At 38.9% G+C, this 21,583-nt stretch overlaps 1 protein-coding gene across 2 annotated transcripts in view; it reads right to left on the bottom strand.

Moving 5' to 3' along the window:
• Window positions 1–21,583, bottom strand: part of LOC5567066 (gastrin-releasing peptide receptor) — a 416,782-nt gene that overhangs the window by 141,773 nt on the left and 253,426 nt on the right. For both annotated transcript variants that reach the window (XM_021857139.1, XM_021857134.1), the window contains one exon: window positions 19,348–19,528. In XM_021857139.1, coding sequence (XP_021712831.1) covers window positions 19,348–19,528 — 181 coding nt within the window. The remainder of the gene's footprint in view (window positions 1–19,347; window positions 19,529–21,583) is intronic.

Here is a 21,583-nt window from a genome sequence, read left to right on the forward strand (position 1 = left end):
TGACAGAGCCGACTCGAGCGAAATTTTTGGTCGACAGTGACTCCAGTCGAGTCGTTTTTGATCGACTCGACTTATAAAATAGGGCCCTTAATTTTTTTAAGGAATGCATTGAAATACATATACCAAGAAAAATGCTTAAAGGAGACCACTGGAGTAATTATTGAACGAAACGAAGCATAAATAATCATTGGCAAGATTCCTTGATATGTCTTTTTAATTAGTTTTTCAAGGAATGCTTGGATAAATGTTTTTGAAGAAATATTATCATCGTTTGTCAAGAAGCCATAAAAAAAATCCATTGAACAGATGTGGAACAATTTCTTAAAGATTTAATCTAGGATACTTCTTGGAAATTTACCGTGTGAGTTCGACGATGGTTCGTTGAAGAAATTGCTGGATAAACATGAAGAAAATAAAGAACCATCCTTAACCCCTCTACTAATAGCATCATTTTTTCATCCGCATTGTTTTTTGTTTCTCAATATTTTTGCAAAAATTTTTCACAAGTTCTTAAAACTCCTTCTTTTTTAGAATTTGTGTCAAGTATGATCATTGGTCATCTGAATCCGGAAATATTCCAAAATTCCTAGGGAGACTTATGCTTAGCCATAACTCACGTGATATATTAACGGGCTTCGGATTTTTTTTTCTCATGATCAGTTATTCGCTTTTTGAAACAATGCTTTGATATAAGTCGGTGATGAAAAAATGAAACAAATTGGTGCCACCGTTTCCAGTAATGAGCACTTATGTTACTGATACAACTCCGTCCGAACAAGATCTTGAAAACTACGAAAAGCATCATATTGTAAATTTGAGATTTTTTGGAAGCAACTCAATCGATTTGTATTATTTTTTTTCAGAGAAGCTATCTATTACCTGACATTTTATGGCCCAAAATTATTTTTTTGATAAATTAAATGAAATAAATATTGGAATATCTTCATAACTAAATGACTGATAGTCAATATCGACATAGATTTCTCTCGTGGAAAATGAATCAAAAATATTGCGAAAAAAAAAAGAGATTATCACGATAAGAATATCTTTTTGTGGTGATTAATGAAGTTGCCGGTAGAGGGGTTAATAGATTTCCTGAGAAATCTTAGAAAAAAAATCTTGGTAAATTCTTCCGAGTAATTAATTTAATAATCAATTTATAATTTTCTGCCGAAATTTCTGTAGGAGTTCTAAGAGCATTTCTTTCCACAAAATAATCCTGAAGAATATCTAGTGAACCAGGGGAAATCTAGCAGTAATAGTTGGAGAAAAACACATAGATATCACCTTAAGAATTTATGGAATCAATATTAAAATAAAAACGGATTCACTGGAAAATTTTAAGAAGCGATCTTCAGATGAATCCTTCAAGGTCCTTTAGCTCGTCATTCGTTTTGGCAGCTATGTTGATTTTGCAGCTTGCTATATCAAAGTGATAAAACTCAGCCATCCTAAATAATATTAATTCAGAAAAGTATCAATACTTGCGCTTACATGCAGAAAGTATGTTGATATTTTTTCAGCAATGTCAGTGCAAAACCAAGTGATTTTCTTTAATTCGCAATCGTGAGATGGATTTATCACAATCATCGATGCCCAGTATGAATTTCAATGACGGTCTACTTCGCCTTAATTTTTTCCAGAGCTTTCTGAATTACTGAAAGGGGAATCAAGGGAATAATCCAGCAATGCCTTAATCAACTACTTCACTTATATTAATCAGAATTCCTGTATGCTTTTCAGACTCTCATTGTAAGTAGAGTATTCTCCCAGAATTAACCTCTCCGTTGCGCACGATTTTTTGTAACGCGAGTTGCCACGCGTTGTACTTTGTGCAACATCCATATTCAATATGAAATACCTCGCGATCTAGATTAAACATAGAACAATCTTCGACAAAGTTGTTAAGGAGATCAAGGGCAAACATGAAATGATTATCCAGTTCCAGAATTCCGCCACCAGGTAGCGCTAGTGTGCATAAAAGATTTGTTTCGCAAATATCTCTGGAGTCTGATTACTTATGTCGAATTCGTTTTTGAACCTAGGTTGGAACTGGCGCAACCCGTTCTGAATCACAGTTTCAACCCCAACCCGATTCAGGTTCGACCGAACTACAATTTATTTGACATTGGTTTGTTTATGTGTTGATCACCGACCCAGTTCCTAAAAACGAAAACGACATTAGAAAGACGGCGTCTTCGGCAAAATTGTTCAGTGGCTCGAGGGTTATCATTATTTGAACCAAGAAATCCGAGATCTTGCCACCAGGAAGCGCTAGTGGGCATGAAACTGTTTTGCGGGTATCTAAGGAAACTGACCTAATAGAAAGATGGCGTCTTCGGCAAAGTTGTTTCGTACCTTAGGCGGCATCCACAAATTACGTAACGCTCTAGGGGGAGGGGGAAGTAGGCTCAAACGTTACGGCTCATACAAAAATCTAAAAATTTTCATACAAAAAGCGTTACGTAGGGGGGGGAGGGGGTCAAAAATTTCCAATTTCAGCGTTACGTAATAAATGAACGCCGCCTTAAGGACTTTCATGATTAGAGACAGTTGATTCAAAATTTTGCCATCAGACAACGCTAGTGAGCATGAAACTTTTGTTTTTTTAGATGTCGCAGGAGCTTGACCACTTAGAAAAAAGGCGTCTTTTGCAAAGTTGTTCAATAAGCCAAGAGCTATCATTATTCAAGCCAAAAGATGCGAGATTTTTCCATCAAGCGACACTAGTGTGCATGAAACATTTGCGTTGCAGATTTTTCAGAATCCTGACTACCTATAGATAATAAGCCAAGGACAATCATTGATCGAGCTATTTGATTCAAAATTTTGCCGCCAGGTGACGCCAATGTTTTGCAAATATCTCAGTAGCCCGATCACTTAGAAAGATGGCGTCTTCGGCATAGTTGTTCAGTAGGCCAAATGCTATCTTTAATTAATCCGAAATTGGAGATTGGCTAAAAAAAATCCCTGGAGCTACTGAACAATATTGCCGAAGATGCCATCTTCGGAAAAATCAGGATGTCGACCATTGATCCTGAGATATTCGCAGAACAAAACTTTTATGCTCACTAGTGCCTCCTGGTGGCAAAATATGAAATCTCTTGGCTAGACATATTTCTAAGTGATCAGGATCCTGAAATATCTGCTCAACAAAAGTTGCATGCTCACAAGCACTGCCTGGTGGCAAAATTTTGAATCAACTTGCTCGAACCTTGATAGCCCTTGAGTTACTGAACAACGTTGTCGAATTCGCCATTTTTATAAATGGGCAGGCTTCTGAGATATCCACAAAACCAAAGTAAAAGTTTCATGTATATAATTACCACCTAGCGGTCAAATTCCGAATTAAATGAAGCGCATCACCTCAAGATCAACTTTACTGCAGACCAAGATGTTTCAAAATTATTTGCATTTTGAGATATATCGATTTCAAATTCTAGTCTACTCGAACCGTATATAGTGCGTTCATTATTATACCACTTCTATGTACATAATTGATTCCACCGCATATTTTAGGGCCACAATTCAAACGAAAACTGTTGAGTATTGTTCTTAAGAAGATTCTTGACGCATACATTTTGGTTTGGTGTCGAAAGATATCTTTGTTGTGAAATGATAGCGTATAAATCACAGCTATTGTACAAAGTACAACAGCGCGACAGCCCGAAGGTTAAAAAATATGCGGCTGTGATTTTTTTCGTTTATGAATTACTTCAGGTATTTTTGTTTACATGCTTTTAGCAATCTATTTAAAAAGCAATTAAGTAGTTATTCCTAAAGTTTCCTCCGAGCTTTCCACTAAAAGATTTAGCAGATATATTTCCGAAAACCTATAAAAATCCTACAGAGATTTCACTGGAATTGCTCCAAGCATCATGTAGCGATTTCTCCAGAAATTACTCTAATGAATCCTTCGAATTTATCAAAATATTCAGAAATGCTTTCAGACGTTTTTCAGGAATTCCATCAAGTATTCCTTAACATCCGTCATAAATTAATCCAAGAACTTTTCCTCCGGTGATTTCTTCAGCAATTGTTTCATGACATTGATCAAGTATTTTTTGCAAACTTGTTCCAGCTTTTTTTCGGGTTTCTAAATAACTTTATTCATTGATCCCTCCCCTTCATTCCCTTTTTCCATTCAATTCTCAATAGATTCATAGCTGAATTGTTCTAAAAAATCCTGCAAGTTTTTCGGTAGGGTTTCTCATAATGTTTCTAATGATCTTTCATGGAACTATTTGAAGACTTTGCTCAAAATTGATTGCTGAAGCTTTTTATGAATAATCCTGCAAGAATTCCTCGTACTAGTACCTATTTATAATATGATATAAATACTCGGCGTTAAGTTATGGTGAACCAAGTGTCATATTTCAGATTTTTCCAATAAGTAAGGCTATTTAAGTTAAAAAAAATGTACTTCCATGTTAGTATGTATTTCGGCGTGATATAGCATGATTCGGCAGTGGCGGCGCGCAAGTCTACTTGCAACCAGAAAGGAAAGTATTTATCATCGCTTCCTATACAGTAAAATTGGAAAATTCCTGTGAGCGAAAGCTAATTTAAGAGGCTCAATAAAGTTTTGGAAATATTGCCAAAATACAGCCTGGAGCGGGCCGGAAAAATGAGATGAAATCTACTGGGGGTGTTGGTAAGAAAACAGCTTTTAGCTATTATTAAGTAAATCATTCTCAAGCCAGCTTTTCGAAACAGCCGCTGTGGGATCCGTTTATTCCGAAAAACTCTTGCCTCAATAATGGAAATTGGCTGTGCAAAGTTTACACTTTTCTGCATAGACAGAGTAGGTGAATGAAGCTCCACGGGGAGCATTACAATTTCGGCTTTTTGTGCGGGTGTGTAGGAATAAGTCTGATCATAATCATTGGTTTAAGGAAAATAGAAGTAAAAACGCTGCAAAGTGTAGGAGTTTTAAACAATGCCATCACTTCTTCCATGGGTGTTCTGGACTGTGACGTCATTGTCTTCAAGTAAGTGCCGTTGGACTTTTTACGCGACCTGTCCTGCGTTAGCAAGAAAGTTGTCTTCGTTCCTTTCTTCTTATAAATCAATTACTTTTCGCCAAGGTTATCATAGCGAACCGAGGCACGATGGCAATAGTTCTGAACGTGATGATATTTTTAGCTCTCCTACCGGGTGTGTGGGGTGGACAAAGTTTCGTCGAAGTGAAAGTTTGGCCCTTCAAATAAGCGTAATCATTAGCTTGTGTCAGTTCAACCGATGCCATATCGTGTCGAGTTAGTGAACTTTCAGAACAGCTTGATTGTTCTCTTTGTCGAGCTCTTTTTTCGGTGGCTCTTTGTGGAGAACGTTTCTCAGAGGTGTTCTACTGTTTCACCCGTGTAGCGCTTTCTAGGTATGATAATAGCTATTGTGGAAGCTCAAACAAAGTTCATGTAAAATGCATTAGGAATGCACCTGCAAAAAGTGACCCTGCTTAAAATAAACTGGCTGAAAACGATAGTACTCATCCTTTCTTGGAAAGGATTCGTTCTCGCAAAATGTGAAATGCAACACAGAATCACGAAAAAAGGTCCAAAGCAGCAGTATGTATTTCTTGCTATTGTTTGATAAACGAGCATCCCTTAAACGGATTATAGTTAGAAGAAGGCTTTCAAATTTACTTTTTTGTTTTTAATATTTATGATGAAGGTTGGTTTAAGCTGAAAACACATGAAATCCTCAAAAACACACATCTCAGACCTTGGGGCAAGACTACTTGAGGTCGTTTTCATGTGATTCTTTGACTTTGAAATCAATCAATACCCTGAAAAGGATAAACAGAAAAATAACTATTTTTTTCTCCCCTTCAAAATTTTCGTTTTGATATGGAAGAATCATAACATTTTTTTTCTTTCTTTATTAACGAGATTTTTAGCCCTGGGCTAGTTCATCTCGGGACCAATGGCTTTACTTCCCTTCCGTCACTATAACCTTTTTGTCATAAGTGACTATCTCGGGGATGGGATTCGATCCTTGGACCTCGGCGTGAGAGGCGTGTGTTCTAACCACTACACCTGGTCCGTCCCTAAACATAATATTTGTATCAGCTTCATCTCAAAATCAATCGTTCAGAGACAACTACAAGTATTTCTTCAGCCTTTTGGCTGTGAAGTATAAATTTGGTTTGTTGAAATTGTTTTCGGAAGTGTCATAATGAAATCCTTATTTATAGTCCGCCGAAAATCAAAGTTCACCTGATCCTACTAGCGTTATGCGCATAGCTTTCTACATAAATCGAATTCAAATAGTTCGAAATACGCCCGATAGCGCTAACGTATGCCAACGGAATACTCTCCTCATGCCGTTGTGGTGAGGTGACTTCGAACTTCACATGTAGCCCATAGACGCTCAGACTGTTCGATCAAAATTGACTCCGCCCCCCAGGTTGGTGCTCAAGATTTTTTATAGAGTGAAAGAAAGAGAATTCTGTCGTGAAATGAACTGTTACCGACGCCAATGGGTGGCAAGTCAAAATGCGTGAATTTACGCAGCGTCATCGCCATGGTTGTCTAGCAAATGTGCGCTCTTGAGTTGTTCCTATATATTCCACTAGCAATTTCCAACAATCTTTAACCTATGTCTTGAACAAATTCATGTGATTCCATCAAAAATTCAATAAGAAATTCCTCCAGGGATTGTACCAGGAATTCCTACAAGGAATCTATCAGGAAGTTTACCTGGTAAAGCTGCAAGAATTTCTTAGGAAATTTAACCAAAATTCCTTCATGGATTTCATCGCTAACTTCTTCATGTTTCCACCAGGTGTTTCTCCAGACATTTAATCAAGATTTTGTCCAGTGATTTAACAAGAAATTCCTGTAAGAATTCTTTCGAAAGTTTACCTGGAATTCCTCAAGAGATTCCATCAGGAGTTCCTCAAAGAATTTTATCAGGAGTTTGCCTAGGGATTCCTGAAAAAGTTCTTCCAGGGATTCCATCAGGAGAACTTGATGAATTCCTCTGGATTCCATCAGGTGTTTCTCTACGGGTTCTATCAGGAGTACCTTTGGGGCTTCGATCAGAGTTCTTCTGGGGATTTCATCAAGAGTTCCTCCAGGGGTTCCATCAAAAGTTCTTTAAGGGATTCCACCTGGAATTCCTCTAAAAAATCTATCAGGAGTTCCTCCAGAGATTATATCAGATCATCATAAATCATAAGAAGTTCTTCTAGGGATTCTAACAGGAATTGCATCAGGGAATCCTCCAGCGATTCTATCAGGAGTTCCTTCAGCGATTGCACCTGGAACTCCTCAAGGGATTCCATCATGACTACCAGCAATTCAAGAAGTTTAACCAGGGATTCCAACTGGAATTCTTCCAGAGATTCTATCAGGAGTTCCTCTAGGGATTTCATTAGGAGTTCGTCTAGGAATTTCATCAGAAGTTTCTCCAATGATTTCATCAGAAGTTCCTTCAAGAATATCTTTAGGAATTCCTCCAACGATTCCATCAGGAGTTCCTACACGGATTCCATTAGTAGATCATATAGGGATTCTATCTGGAGTTCCTTTAGGGATTTTATCAGGAGTTCCTTTAGGGATTTCATTAGCATTTTCTTCAAATATTCCACATGGAATTCCTCCAGGGATTTTATCAAAAGTTTTTGTAAAGTTTCCATCGGGAGTTCCCTTAAGTCTTCCAACAGGAATTCTTTTTTGGATTTCACCAGGAGTTCCTATAGGGATTCAATTATGAATTCCTTCAAGGATAACACCAGAAGTTCTTCTAGGGATAACACTGTAAATATCATCAGAGCTTCGCTAGAATTTCCACCAGAAAATTCTACCAGCGTTTCACCAGAAGTTCTACTATAAAATACTCCAAAGGTTTTACTAGGATTTCCCTTCAGGGTTATCAGAAATTCCTTCAGGAAATTGGCTTATATTTACTCAACGGATTAAACAAAACATAAAAACCTGAACAAATTTCTGGAAGAACATTTAAAGCAATATCTGAAGGAGATCTTTGTCTAAGGTAATTCCTGGTGGATTCCTTGGAAAAAGTCCTTCAAAAAATACTTTGAAGGAATTAATGAATAAATTCTCTTAGGAATCCTCGGAGAAATTTGTGGTAGATTATTGAAGTAATTCCTGCAGAAAACCCAGGACGAATGCCTCGTAGGGTGTCTTTAGACATACAAGGAAGAATCTTCAAAGGAACCACTGGTGGAATTTATAAGAGAAATTATTTATGATTCTCTAGTAGAATACCGGAGGATAACTTGGGGAACCTAAAAAAAAAATAAGCGGAATCTCTAAAGAAATTCCAGGTAATATCCAATGCTGGAAGTTTTGATGAATTCTTTTGCCGTATTTCTCGTGGAATCCCTGAGGTCTTCCTGGTGGAATCCTTGAAGGAATTCTTGGTGGAACCCCTGGAGGAACTCCTAGATGAATCCTTGGTGAAATTCTGGGTAGAATCATTTTAAGAGTTCTTGGAGTTAATCTCTGCATGCATCGCTGTAATATTTTTAATGGCAAAATTCGTGTATTAATTTCTTTGAACATGAGCAATCTCTTTAAGAATTTCTAGAAGCTTTCCTAGTGGAATCGCAGAAAATAATCCTAATAAAATCCGGTGAGAAATTCCTGAAGTTTCACTGGACGAATTTTTCAATAAATCTTTTGAGGATTTTTTGGTGGAAATCTTGAAGGAAGCATTAGATGAATCACTAAAGAAAGCAACAAATCCAGGGATTTTTTCCAGCCCTTTCATGTAGCAAATTCTGAAAGAATAGCTTTGAGCATGAAATCACTCTAAATGGATGGGCATGGCGTACCATTGGTACATCGCGTACCTGAAGGAATAAAATAGACCCCTCTGTGCGGTCCTTAGCCTCTTGCCCAGCAACTCCTATCCCTACCTCCTCGCGGTACTGGCTAGGGTACGATTAACCTTAGGGAAGATCGGGTAACCAACCCTGGTGGGAACTTTGGTCGTATGTCAACAAGGAAGGGGGTATGCTTTTGCTTTTGCTTCTACAAACCTTGAGCGTCTGTACTCCATGTTAGGAGCGGCTCACAACAGCGTCTGTTCCCCATGTCAGGGGCGGCTGATCATCGTCCGAGTGCCAGAGAAGGACTCTAAGCTAAACTGTGCATTAAGTATGGTCCTCCGAAAATTTAGGGAAAATGACAGGCCCTGCAAGCCAGCCGTAAAAAATCAAGCAACAAATAATCAACAAGAGAATACGAACCGGGACCTAAGCCGAGTGGTTAGAATCCGCGGCTACAAAGCAAAGCTATGCTGAAGGTGTCTGGATTCGATTCCCGGTCGGGCCATCTCTTTGTAATGGAAATTTCCTTGAGTTCCCTGGGCATAGAGTATCATCGTACCTGCCACACGATATACACAGCTAAAAATATGTTGTAAATTTCAGTTCATTTTCATGCACATATTTGGAGCATCAAAATAAACTGAAATGTCAACGCCGAATCGCTTATTTTTCAATCGAATGTACTTTAGATTTACACGATCATTTAACATTCAAGTATATTTAGTTGAAAATTAAACGTGATGCCGTAACAATAGATGAGCTTGATTTACTTTTACTATAGTTTTCCGTTTACGCTACATTGATATTTAAATATTTTTATCTGTGTACGAATGCGAAAAACGGCAACATTGGCAAAGAAAGCTCTCAGTTATTTACTGTGGAAGTGCTTATTGAACACTAAGATGAGAAGGAGGCTGTGTCCCAGTGAGAACGCAATGCCAAGAAAAAGGAGAAGAAGAATATGAACCGGGACAATCGGCGAAGACCACAGCGATTGGAAGCTCGGTACGTGGAACTGTAAATCTCTCTACTTCATCGGGAGCACACGCATACTCGCCGACGTGCTGAAGGACCGTGGATTCGGCATCGTAGCGTTGCAGGAAGTGTGTTGGAAGGGATCAATGGTGCGAACGTTTAGAGGTAACCATACAATCTACCAGAGCTGTGGCAACACACACACGAGCTGGGAACAGCTTCTATAGTGATGGGTGATATGCAGAGGCGCGTGATCGGGTGGTGGCCGATCAATGGGATAATGTGCAAGTGGAGGCTCAACGGTCGCTTCTTCAACTTCAGCATAATGAACGTGCACAATCCTCACTCCGGAAGTAATGACAAAGACGATTTTTACGCGCAGCTTGAACGCGAGTACCATAGCTGCTCAAGCCACGACGTAAATATCATCAAATTCAGACCGACGATTGGAAAGTTCAGCGCCCACCGGCTGACGAACGAAAACGGCCTACGACTAATTGATTTTGCCGCCTCCAAGAATATGGCCATTCGTAGCACCTACTTCCAGCACAGCCTTCCGTACCGATACACCTGAAGATCACCACAGCAGACAGAATCGCAAATCGACCACGTTCTGATTGATGGTCGGCACTTCTCCGACATTATCGACGTCAGGACCTATCGTGGCGCTAACATCGACTCCGACCACTATCTAGTGATGGTCAAACTGCGCCCAAAACTCTCCGTCGTTAACAACGTACGGTACCGACGGCCGCCCCGGTATGACCTAGAGCGGCTCAAGCAACCGGATGTCGCAGCGGCATACGCGCAGCAACTCGAGGCTGCATTACCGGAAGAGGTGAGCTGGACGAAGCCCCTCTTGAGGACTGCTGGAGAACAGTAAAAGCAGCCATCAACGATGCAGCTGAGAGCAACGTCGGGTACGTGGGACGGAGTCGACGGAACGATTGGTTCGACGAGGAGTGCCAGGAGGTTTTGAAGGAGAAGAATGCAGCGCGGGCGGTCATGCTGCAGCAAGGGACCCGGCAGAACGTGGAACGCTATAAACGGAAACGGCTACAGCAGACCCGCCTCTTTCGGAAGAAAAAACGCCGCCTTGAGGAGACGGAGTGCGAGGAGATGGAACAGCTGTGCCGGTCTCAGGAAACGCGTAGGTTCTATCAGAAGCTCAACGCATCCCGCAACGGCTTCGTGCCGCGAGCCGAGATGTGCAGGGATAAGAATGGGAGCATTCTGACGGATGAGCGTGAGGTGATCGAAAGGTGGAAGCAGCACTTCGACGAGCACTTGAATGGTGCTGAGAGCACAGGCAATGAAGGACGGGACAACGGAGGAAATGCCTTCGTCAGTACTGCGGAAGATGGAAACCAACCAGCCCCCACTTTGAGGGAGGTTAAGGATGCCATTCACCAGCTCAAGAATAATAAAGCTGCTGGTAAGGATGGTATCGGAGCTGAACTCATAAAGATGGGTCCGGAAAGGCTGGCCATTTGTCTGCACCGGCTGATAGGCACAATCTGGGAAACAGAACAGCTACCGGAGGAGTGGAAGGAAGGGGTAATCTGCCCCATCTACAAGAAAGGCGACAAGTTAGATTGTGAGAACTTTCGAGCGATCACCATTCTAAATGCGGCCTACAAAGTATTATCCCAGATCATCTTCCGTTGTCTGTCAACCGTAGTAAACGAGTTCGTGGGAAGTTATCAAGCCGGCTTCGTTGACGGCCGATCGACAACGGACCAGATCTTTACTGTACGGCAAATCCTCCAAAAATGTCGTGAATACCAGGTCCCAACGCATCACCTTTTCATCGATTTCAAGGCGGCATACGACAGTATCGACCGCGTAGAGCTATGGAAAATCATGGACGAGAACAGCTTTCCCGGGAAGCTCACGAGACTGATAAGAGCGACGATGGAAGGTGTGCAAAATTGTGTGAAGGTTTCAGGCGAACACTCCAGTTCGTTTGGATCCCACCGGGGACTACGACAAGGTGATGGACTTTCGTGCCTGTTGTTCAATATTGCGCTAGAAGGTGTTATGCGGAGAGCCGGGCTTAACAGCCGGGGTACGATTTTTACGAGATCCAGTCAATTTGTTTGCTTCGCGGATGATATGGACATCGTCGGCCGAACATTTGAAAAGGTGGCAGACCTGTACACCCGCCTGAAACGCGAGGCAGCAAGAGTTGGACTGGTGGTGAATACGGCCAAGACAAAGTACATGCTAGCTGGTGGGCCCGAGCGCGACAGGGCTCGCCTAGGTAGCAGTGTTACGATAGACGGGGATACGTTCGAGGTGGTTGACGAGTTCGTCTACCTTGGATCCTTGCTGACGACTGACAATAACGTCAGCCGTGAAATACGGAGGCGCATCATCAGTGGAAGTCGGGCCTACTATGGCCTCCAGAAGAAGCTGCGGTCAAAAAAGATTCACGCCCGCACCAAATGTACCATGTACAAAACGCTCATAAGGGCGGTAGTCCTCCACGGGCATGAAACGTGGACGATGCTCGAGGAGGACCTGCAAGCACTTGGAGTCTTCGAACGTCGGGTGCTTAGGACGATCTTCGGCGGTGTGCAGGAGAACGGTGTGTGGCGGCGAAGGATGAACCACGAGCTCGCCCAACTCTACGGCGAACCCAGTATCCAGAAGGTGGCCAAAGCTGGAAGGATACGATGGGCAGGGCATGTTGCAAGAATGCCGGACAGCAACCCTGCAAAGATGGTATTCGCTTCGGATCCGGTTGGTACAAGAAGGCGTGGAGCGCAGCGAGCTAGGTGGGCGGATCAAGTGCGTAACGATTTGGCGAGCGTGGGGCAGAACCGAGGATGGAGAAATGCGGCCACGAACCGAGTATTGTGGCGTGAAATTGTTGATTCAGTGTTATCTGTATAGATGTTAACTAAATAAATGAAAAATGAACGATAAAAATTCTGTAATCTGAGATATTAACGTGGAATTTCGGAATATCTCCGGATCCAGATGATCAATAGTGTAAAAATATCAAGAAACAAAAATGTTATCTAGATTTGATTATTTTTTTGACGGTGAAAAATGAAGCTGCCGGTAGAGGGGTTAAGTTCGATTACACATAATGTGGCGTTGGTGTGAAATGATCCTTACGATTAAAATCGTTACTTCTACTCCAACCCTGTACCCCAACAGAACGCCAATGCTCATTTTCCTAATCGCTAATCCACCAGCGAAACCCTTTGCTCCGAAACCAATTTTTCATATTTCGCACTTTTATTCGCATTTGCACCATATCCGTCAGATTTATTCAAGCGTATGATATCAGCAAAAAATAAAACGCAAAGTTGAACGAAAGGAGTGAATGTTTCAATCATCCTCCCATCATCACCCATCATAGTATCGCATCAGAACAACGCTCCTTTGGGATGGAATCTCAGAGAAACAGGCAGCACGACGCGGTCTTTGCCGTCATCTGCTTTTCCAGATGGCCGTCCTTTTCGCAGTGGCTCCCATTGCAGACTTGGGACTTTCGACAACATTATTAGCAAAAATATTAGATTTTACCAATAAAATAAAATGTTTGATTGTCAGAATTTGTTATTTGAAATTATAATTAAAGTAACATGCTTGTCTGGCATTAAACTAAATATTTTATTTTGCCAAACAAAACAATAAAAATGGAGACAGAAGGATATAACATAAAAAGTTATTATCGGGTAATGACTTATTTAGTTCTTCAAATTAGCTTTGTTGGGAAAATTTGCTATAAGGTTGTCAAATGCATTATTTCCATAAAATGATTGAATACCAAAATAAAAACAAATTACGCTATGACGACGAAGTTTGTTATTCTAACTATATTTTGTGTAATTCAGTAGAGTAAGGTGGGGCAAAAGTTCGACCTTAGTGGTATAATCAAAGTTTTCAGGAAAACAATAGCAGTTAAAACAAAACAAATACCATACAGTGAACCGTCAACATATTGGCTATAATTTTGCTAAACAAACTTGTGGCAAAATATTTACCCATTTTTAGTTATAACAGTTTCAAAATTAATTGTCTTATTCGAACTTTTGCCCCACCGGTGGGGCAAGAGTTCGAATCTAATGTGGGGCAAAAGTTCGCTGGCTAAAACACAAAATATCGATCCTTTTATGATAGGTATACTTTACACCAGCCGTAAACTTAAGTTTGACGAAAAATACACACTAAATTTTCATCAAAAAATTGCTCAAAACCGGGTTAATTGTAATATACTCAAAAATAGTAGTTTTTCGCAAAACTATGTAGAAATGTGAAATTTTGGTGACAATTTTCACACGATCAGACAAATTTAACTAAATTTGAAGATAATATGTGGATTTTAGGCAATTTGCAATTTTTTCCGTGAGTTTATACATGGGTCGAACTTTTGCCCCGCTGATTCGAACTTTTGCCCCACTATGGGCCAAAAATTGTTTTCAAGCATCTATGCAAAAACTAATACACCTCAAAGCAACCTTATGATAGGCCTAGAAACGCCCTTACATAAAATATTGAAAAAGATTTCTTCTTCAATTGGTTCCATGCAACGAAAGTTTGACCAAAAATTACAATATTCACGTCGAAAAACAACAAATTGCCATAACTTTTCCAAATCTCAATAGATTTTTATGATATTTGGATTGAAAGTCTGTTACTTTAATAGCATTCGAACCACCATGACATTTATAAGATTTGTTTTGAATTGAGCTGGAAATCTTAAAAAGAAACTCTTACCCCACTTTTTTTTCAATAACAAATTTTCTTATTGCATGTTTTGCTATTGACGTGATAAATAAACAAATTAGTAATAAAACAATAACATAATAATGGTTCAGCTGAATATGACCGCATAATTTGTTCCTATTTTCTCATTATTTTGTTAGTCACCTCAACCCGGGTTGAAATTCTAGACCACTGCAACTTTTACGATCATCATTATTTGATTGAGAGTGAATCGAATCGGAAAGCATCGTCGATTGACCATGGAATGGAAAGGAAAAAAAAATCAGCAAACTCCGGCAATAAGAAGGATACTCTTTCAGAGTCCGGAGTAGTGTTGAAGGGATTAACCGACTAGAGTAATCAATCATTTTCCGCTAGGTTTCTGTTCCTGAACAGATAGCTTGGTGAGTTTTTTTTTCCAATCACTATTGTTTCTTAACTGGAAGGGAAACATATCCGGATAGTTTGCAAGATGACGAGAGAGGCCAATAAATATCTATCAACTCGATTGGTTCGAAGGCTGTAAAAGAAAATTCTTCCGCATAAGTGACGACGATGACGATGATGATGATGTTGATGCTCTCTCGTAATGCACGGCGTGTATATGGGAAAGGTTTATCACAAAAAATAGGCATCGCTAAATCCTTCACCATTCGAAAATATAGGTTTTTAGCTTTTATTTGACGTGTTTCCCAAAAAAATCCACCGAGGGATCCCGAACATTTTTTTTTTATTTAAAATTTTTGTTCTTTAGAGTACATAATTTTTAAATGTAATCATTGCAAAAGACAGCTTCGTTGGATAAAAGTTTAATTTCCATATAAAAGTTCATAAAATAAATATATATACATATCTATTGAGTTTCATTTTGTAAAAAACAAAACTGTCCTATGTGATTTTGAGGATTTATTGAGCTATAGGACACTTTTTCGATTAGATATGTTGTAAGTTCGACTATTTACTTATTCATACTGTGGAAGCATATCTAACCGAGCACTGTTTCTTTTCATGGTTAGAATACATTAAATTTATTCTTCTTCTGTCTGGCATTACACCTCTGCTGGGACATAGCCTGCTTCCCAGCTTAGAGTTCGTAAAGTACTTAGTTATTGATTGAGAATTTTCTATGCCAATCAACCGTTAAAGATTAAAAGTAGAATGGATCAACATTACAACAGCCTAGGAAAGTAAATGGAATATGCTTAAACGCCCTGTTACCCAAGCCTTAGCAAAAAGTTTAAAAAATCCTCATTAAGAATATTATCCAGGCACCCGGAGTAAGTGACACTACACAGACTTTTTTTAATAGTATTGATGTTATTTTGATGTTTTTAGCTTGGAATTTCAAAATTTAATAAGAATATAGTGGAAGATATTTCCTTGTAAATCAAATCATAAAAATAATTCTACCGTGAAAGGCCCTCGTGCGTTAAAATACACTCTAATAAAGATTTATAAAAAAAAAAAAAAAAAAATCTACCGTGAAAGTGGTTTTCTGACAAGCAGAACAACAATAATACAATTTTCACAATTATTGCAGTAATTAAAACACGTAAGTAGCTTACAAACAAGAAAGTTTTACCATTTTATACTCCTTTTGGATTGATATCATATTCATATAATATATGTTTTCAACTTGAAATATGGTTAATTATGTGATTATTGGCAACGGTAAGTATTATGAGGAAGAATAAAAAGTTAAATTTCATGTGCCCATTTGCCCCGTAGAGTTGAGTAACTGCAATTTACAGTAGATTTTTATGACTTTATTCTAAGGGTTTCAATATCTCGAAAAGATACCTTCCCATTCGTGCGGACATCAGCGAATACAGGGTGCAGCTTTTGCAATTTTTTGGGCTATTTCATGAAAGCAACATCAATCAAGTGGCTGCATTTATTGGTCGTAGCAAAATGAGCTCCATACAGCATGCATTTTACATTACCTTTTGGAGCTTTTTGGGGGGTTTTGCGATGATAGCGACTCAAGAGTCTGCCTTGAGCTCTGCCTCTGTTTTCACAGTAGCTCCATAAACTTATCAGAAGGCCGGTTCCAAAGGCATCATGTGTCCATCATGTTACCCCGGGGCAAGTGAGAATCTGGGGTAAGTGGGGCGTTTCGTCATAGCTCAACTAGGGAAAGTTTTTCATGGGGGTATTCTTCTAGAAAGTTGAAGATACAATGACAAGGAATGTATTTAGTACTAAACATATTGTTATTTTTATAACCATGTGGTTAATGTAACAGTTGTCAGTTCAGCGCCATTTTCAACTTGCATGACAAATTGTGACACGTTTCACGTCTTGCATTGACTCGCAAAAAATAAATGTGTTTTAAATCGAATATCCATCAGTAAGCTATAATTTTTAGTATTATTACAAGATGCTAACGATAAACCAGTATTATGTTTTCATTTCATATGAAATTTTCGATGGTCTATCTTACCCCAAAATATATTTGTACCTGGGGTAAGTGGGACCTATCAAAACATAAACCAGAATCAAAACTTTTTGTACACGTTTCATACATTTTGCTAGAGAGTAGCACTAAAACATTCAAACAAATAATTTTTATCAGCAAAGATCAACCTCAAATTACGTAATTGCATAAGAGGGAGAAGAAAAGTGTTATTATTCTTTATTTTTTATTTTTTTTTTTAAATACGACTTCAAAATTGAACAAACACACAACTGAACTTTGAAATGCATCATGAGAACGATCACTTTTCTATGTTATTTGAATTTTATTTGTTATTTCTACCAAATTAAGTAGTGATGGAAAACAATTCCATCCCATAAGGTGGTTTTCTGTCATGCATATAAATAATAACAAAACATATTTATAATTTTGTCAATTATTGAATGTTTATGTGCTACATTTTAATTAACAACTAAAAAATGATATATTTTGAACATGTTTAATTCCTCTTTACGCTTTTATTGAGGAATTTTCAGTTAATATTAAATGTGAGGTGACATACTATTAAATAAAGGGTTTCTTCCTAAAACGTAACGTATTTTATGATTGATCCCTTATGTACATCAAATATGTACTTAAAATTGAAAATCTATAACTTATAAATCCTATTATTGTAATGGTAGACTTACTGATGTGGATTGACGCATGAAACTGGATGTGTCCCACTTGCCCCGTTTAGCGAGGTAACTGCGTCCATTGGCTCATTCTAAAACTTTCTTCCAAGGTTTTCACAGTTTCGAAATTATTCTATTAGTTTCATGCACACACCAGCAAATATGTTGCCAAAACGTGATTGTGTTGTTGGATTTGAAAAATATTGACATTTGAAAATTTTATTGAACAATTTGTTTGAACTATCGTTTTTTTCGTTCCCACTTACCCCGCGGTACCTTACTTACTTGGTCATGGAATGGCGTTTCTTGAATCTTGATTAGATTTTCTGTTCCTCAAATGTGGCATTTTTGCTTATTTATGAAGCCAGATTGTGCCTGTTGACCACGATATTTTCAAGGATATAACAGTTGAGTTAACACAACTGCAAGACTATTTTCAATTCAAAGAGTCACTATTTTGGCATGTTGTTTTTTTATATCATATTAATTGTGAAAATATGACAATATTAACCCAGCAGCAAGTGATATTGATTTGTAAAAATGGTTCAAAAGAGCTCTATTTCGTATCAATCGTTTGGCAGCGTCCATTTATTACGTAACGCTAAAATCGGAAATTTTTGACCACCTCACCCCATCCCCCTCGGTAACGTTTTTTGTATGGAAAAATTAAACTCTATTTCCCCCTCCCCCTAGAGCGTTACGTGGTTTGTGTAATTTTCAGGATGGTTGATTAGATCTTATCGGTCGAGTATATTTTTCTTACAATCATGATAGGCGAATCAAATTCTCAGTTAAAGAGTAACCGAAGAACTCTTATTTGAGAACCTGGCTTTGTCTCAATAGAGGTGTAATTCCAGAAAGAAGGAAAAGAAAATTAATCTTTTCTAAATATGAACAGAAACAGTTATACACTAGAATCAAATACACACTTAAATCCGAATGCCGATCTCAGCTGTGCAAATCTCGGTAAAAGGTCGTTTGTTGACATCTTAGTAAAAGTGACGTTTGGTAACGGCACCCAAAGGTGCTGTTTTGAGTAAACTTGATGTAAGGCTGACATATCAGTTAAAATTAATTTGCTTACCGCTCAGTTGTGCGGATCTTGGTAAAAGAATGAAAATTAGTTGAACTCAACTGAGGGTGTCCTCTACTGTACGAATAAGTGTCGTATCCCCAAGATCACATAGGACAGTTATGTCTATTACAATATGTAATCTTATAATTCTATGTTTTATCAACTTTTATTTGAAATTTGGGCTACCATCGAGCTTGAGAGAAAAAAAACTGTCTTTTACCATGATTATATTTGAAAATATTGTACTTCAAGGAACAAAAATTTAAAATAAAAAAAAAATGTTCGGGATCCCTCGGTGGATTTTTTTGGGGAACCCGTCAAATGAAAGCTAAAAACCTATATTTTCGAATGCTGAAAGATTTAGCGATGCTTATTTTTTTGTCATAATATTGTTCTACCAGACACGCCGTGAATGTGGTTCAGCACTCTGTCATCTTCGTAGCGACGAGTTCTTGCCTACACTTAGATGAGATGAAGTAATCTTAAGCAATAACAGAGAGTTCTACGATACAAACAGTAAGCAAGCGATACATAAAATCTAAGTGGGTAAAAGCGATAAATATACGTATACGAGGTTAACAGTAATAAGGTTATACGAAAGAACAAACATTACAATGGAGATTAGGCACGCGTTACTTGGAGGTCGGGTTACTCACGGTACCGGACCGGACTGGTCTGTATTTACCTCGTCAGGATGGCTGCCACGGTCCACGCGGCCAGACAAATCATCAGAGCCCGAGCCTTGGTGCAGACGTAACCGGCCTTGAGCGGTTCACAGATGGCATAGTACCGCTCGAAGGATATCGCCAGGATCGTCAGGACACTCGCATGGGCCACCGTCAGCTCCACGAAGGGTACCGCTTTACCTGGAAGGGGAAAGATAAGAAAATCGAACATTAAGCTGGATGGGTACTTTGGACTTTTGAAGAAATTAGATTATTGAAAATTTTAATAACTCTATCTTTCGATTGCAATACCACATGAAATATTTTTTTTTGACAGTGTAAAGTGGGGCAAAAGCTCGAGTGAGGCAGGAGTTTATTTTTAAGAATCCTAGCGCATATCAAAACTAACATTATACATGTCATGGTGGTTTGAATGTTATTTAAGTAAGGGATTTTTAATCCAAATATTATAAAAATTGATTGAGATTTAGAAAAGCTATGGCTATTTTATGTTTTTAGACGTAAAAATGCATAAATGCTTGGAAACCATTATTGGCCCCTAGTGGGGTAAAAATTCTACTGCGAATCGGCTAAAATCAGCATATCACCTTTAATTATAGCAAAATATGCCAGATTGTGAGCCTCCAAAATTTAATGTTTTACTTAGTTTTGCGAAAAACCTGCTATTTTTTTATCTGTTACAGTTAACCCTGTTTTGGACAACGTTTTGATGAAAATTTAGTGTGTATTTTTTCTGCAAACATAAATTTACGGTTGGTACAAAGTATATCTGGCATAAAGTATCAATATTTTGTACCTCATATTCCATAAAATATAAGTCAATAATGCTTCTAAGAGAATATTTGTAATAATAAGATAGATCACGAAATTTTGAATGGGTTGCCAAAATCAATATATTTTGGCGGTTTCGGTTCTTTTGGTATTAACACACATGTTCATTTTAAGAAACACCCCACACGGAGAAAACAAGGTACTCAAAAGTGAGTTCATTCCACTCAATGAACGTGCGTTAACCTAATTTTAAGCTGTTGGGGTTGAAGTTGTTTTCATTTGCAGCCATATAAAAAAAACCTACTGGCTAAGTTCTTTTCACTCAACCGGCAGATCAAAAAACTCAACTACCAGTACTATGCTACTTACTCAAATTTGAGGTAAAGCACTAAGGTTAGTTTTTTGGGTTCTTTTGCTCTTCGCTCTCTGTCAAAAATAGAAGGAGCGAATGAAGTAGAGTGAGAAAATTAACTCAAAAGTAAATTAAAAAATACTCAAATATGTTTTTTTCGTTTTCTCCGTGCAGTGTTTTGCATTTGGTCACTGTGGGATCTTACAATAGACCAATGCACGAGTTCATAAATTTGACGTTTGAGTGGTGCCGAATTCACTCACATGGTCACATAAATAACACGGCACCGCTCAAACGTCAACTAGTGAACTCATGCATCGGCTTACAAATTTTATAACGCCAAAAATGCTCATTTTTTACACCTACCTATCCTCTCGTACCGCATTTCGTATGGATATTTTTCAAATTTAGTAAGAGCTGTAACATCTTAAAGACACCCACCCTCTTCAGCATTATGAAATTTGTGAATGGGCCCATATCTACAAAAACTTCCAATACTATGACGACCTGCAATTACTAATTGCCAACTAGCAAAAAAAATCCCTTGCTTATCAGTCAGACTAAGGCCTGGGAGTCCTTTGCTGTACGTAGGAGACGTCTCCATTCGACTCGATCCATGGCTGCTTGTCGCCAGCCACGCATTCTGCGAAGGGTTCGCAGATCGGCCTCAATTTGATCGACCCATCTTGCCCGCTGCGCACCACGTCGTCTTGTGCCAGTCGGATTGTTTTGGAGAACCATTTTCACTGGATTGTTATCCGACATTGTGGTGACATGCCCGGCCCACCACAACCTTCCAATTTTTGCGAGGTGGACTATAAGCAGCTTGTGCAATTAATGGTTCATCCGCCTTCCCCATGTACCGTCTGTCTTCCATTTACATTCCGCCGTAGATGGTCCGTAACACCTTCCGTTCGAAAACACCAAGGGCGCATTGATCCTCTGCACGTAGGGTCCATATTTCGGGCCCATAGAGGAGTGCCGGTCTAATCAGCGTCTTGTAGATGGTTAGCATCGTGTGATGGCGAACTTAACTCTATCGGAGCGTTCTGCGGAGTCCAAAGTAGGCACGATTTGCAGCAACGATGCATCTCTGGATTTCTCTGTCGGCG

Source organism: Aedes aegypti, chromosome 1 (assembly GCF_002204515.2).
Source record: "Aedes aegypti strain LVP_AGWG chromosome 1, AaegL5.0 Primary Assembly, whole genome shotgun sequence".
In the NCBI taxonomy this organism is placed as follows: Eukaryota; Metazoa; Arthropoda; class Insecta; order Diptera; family Culicidae; genus Aedes; species Aedes aegypti.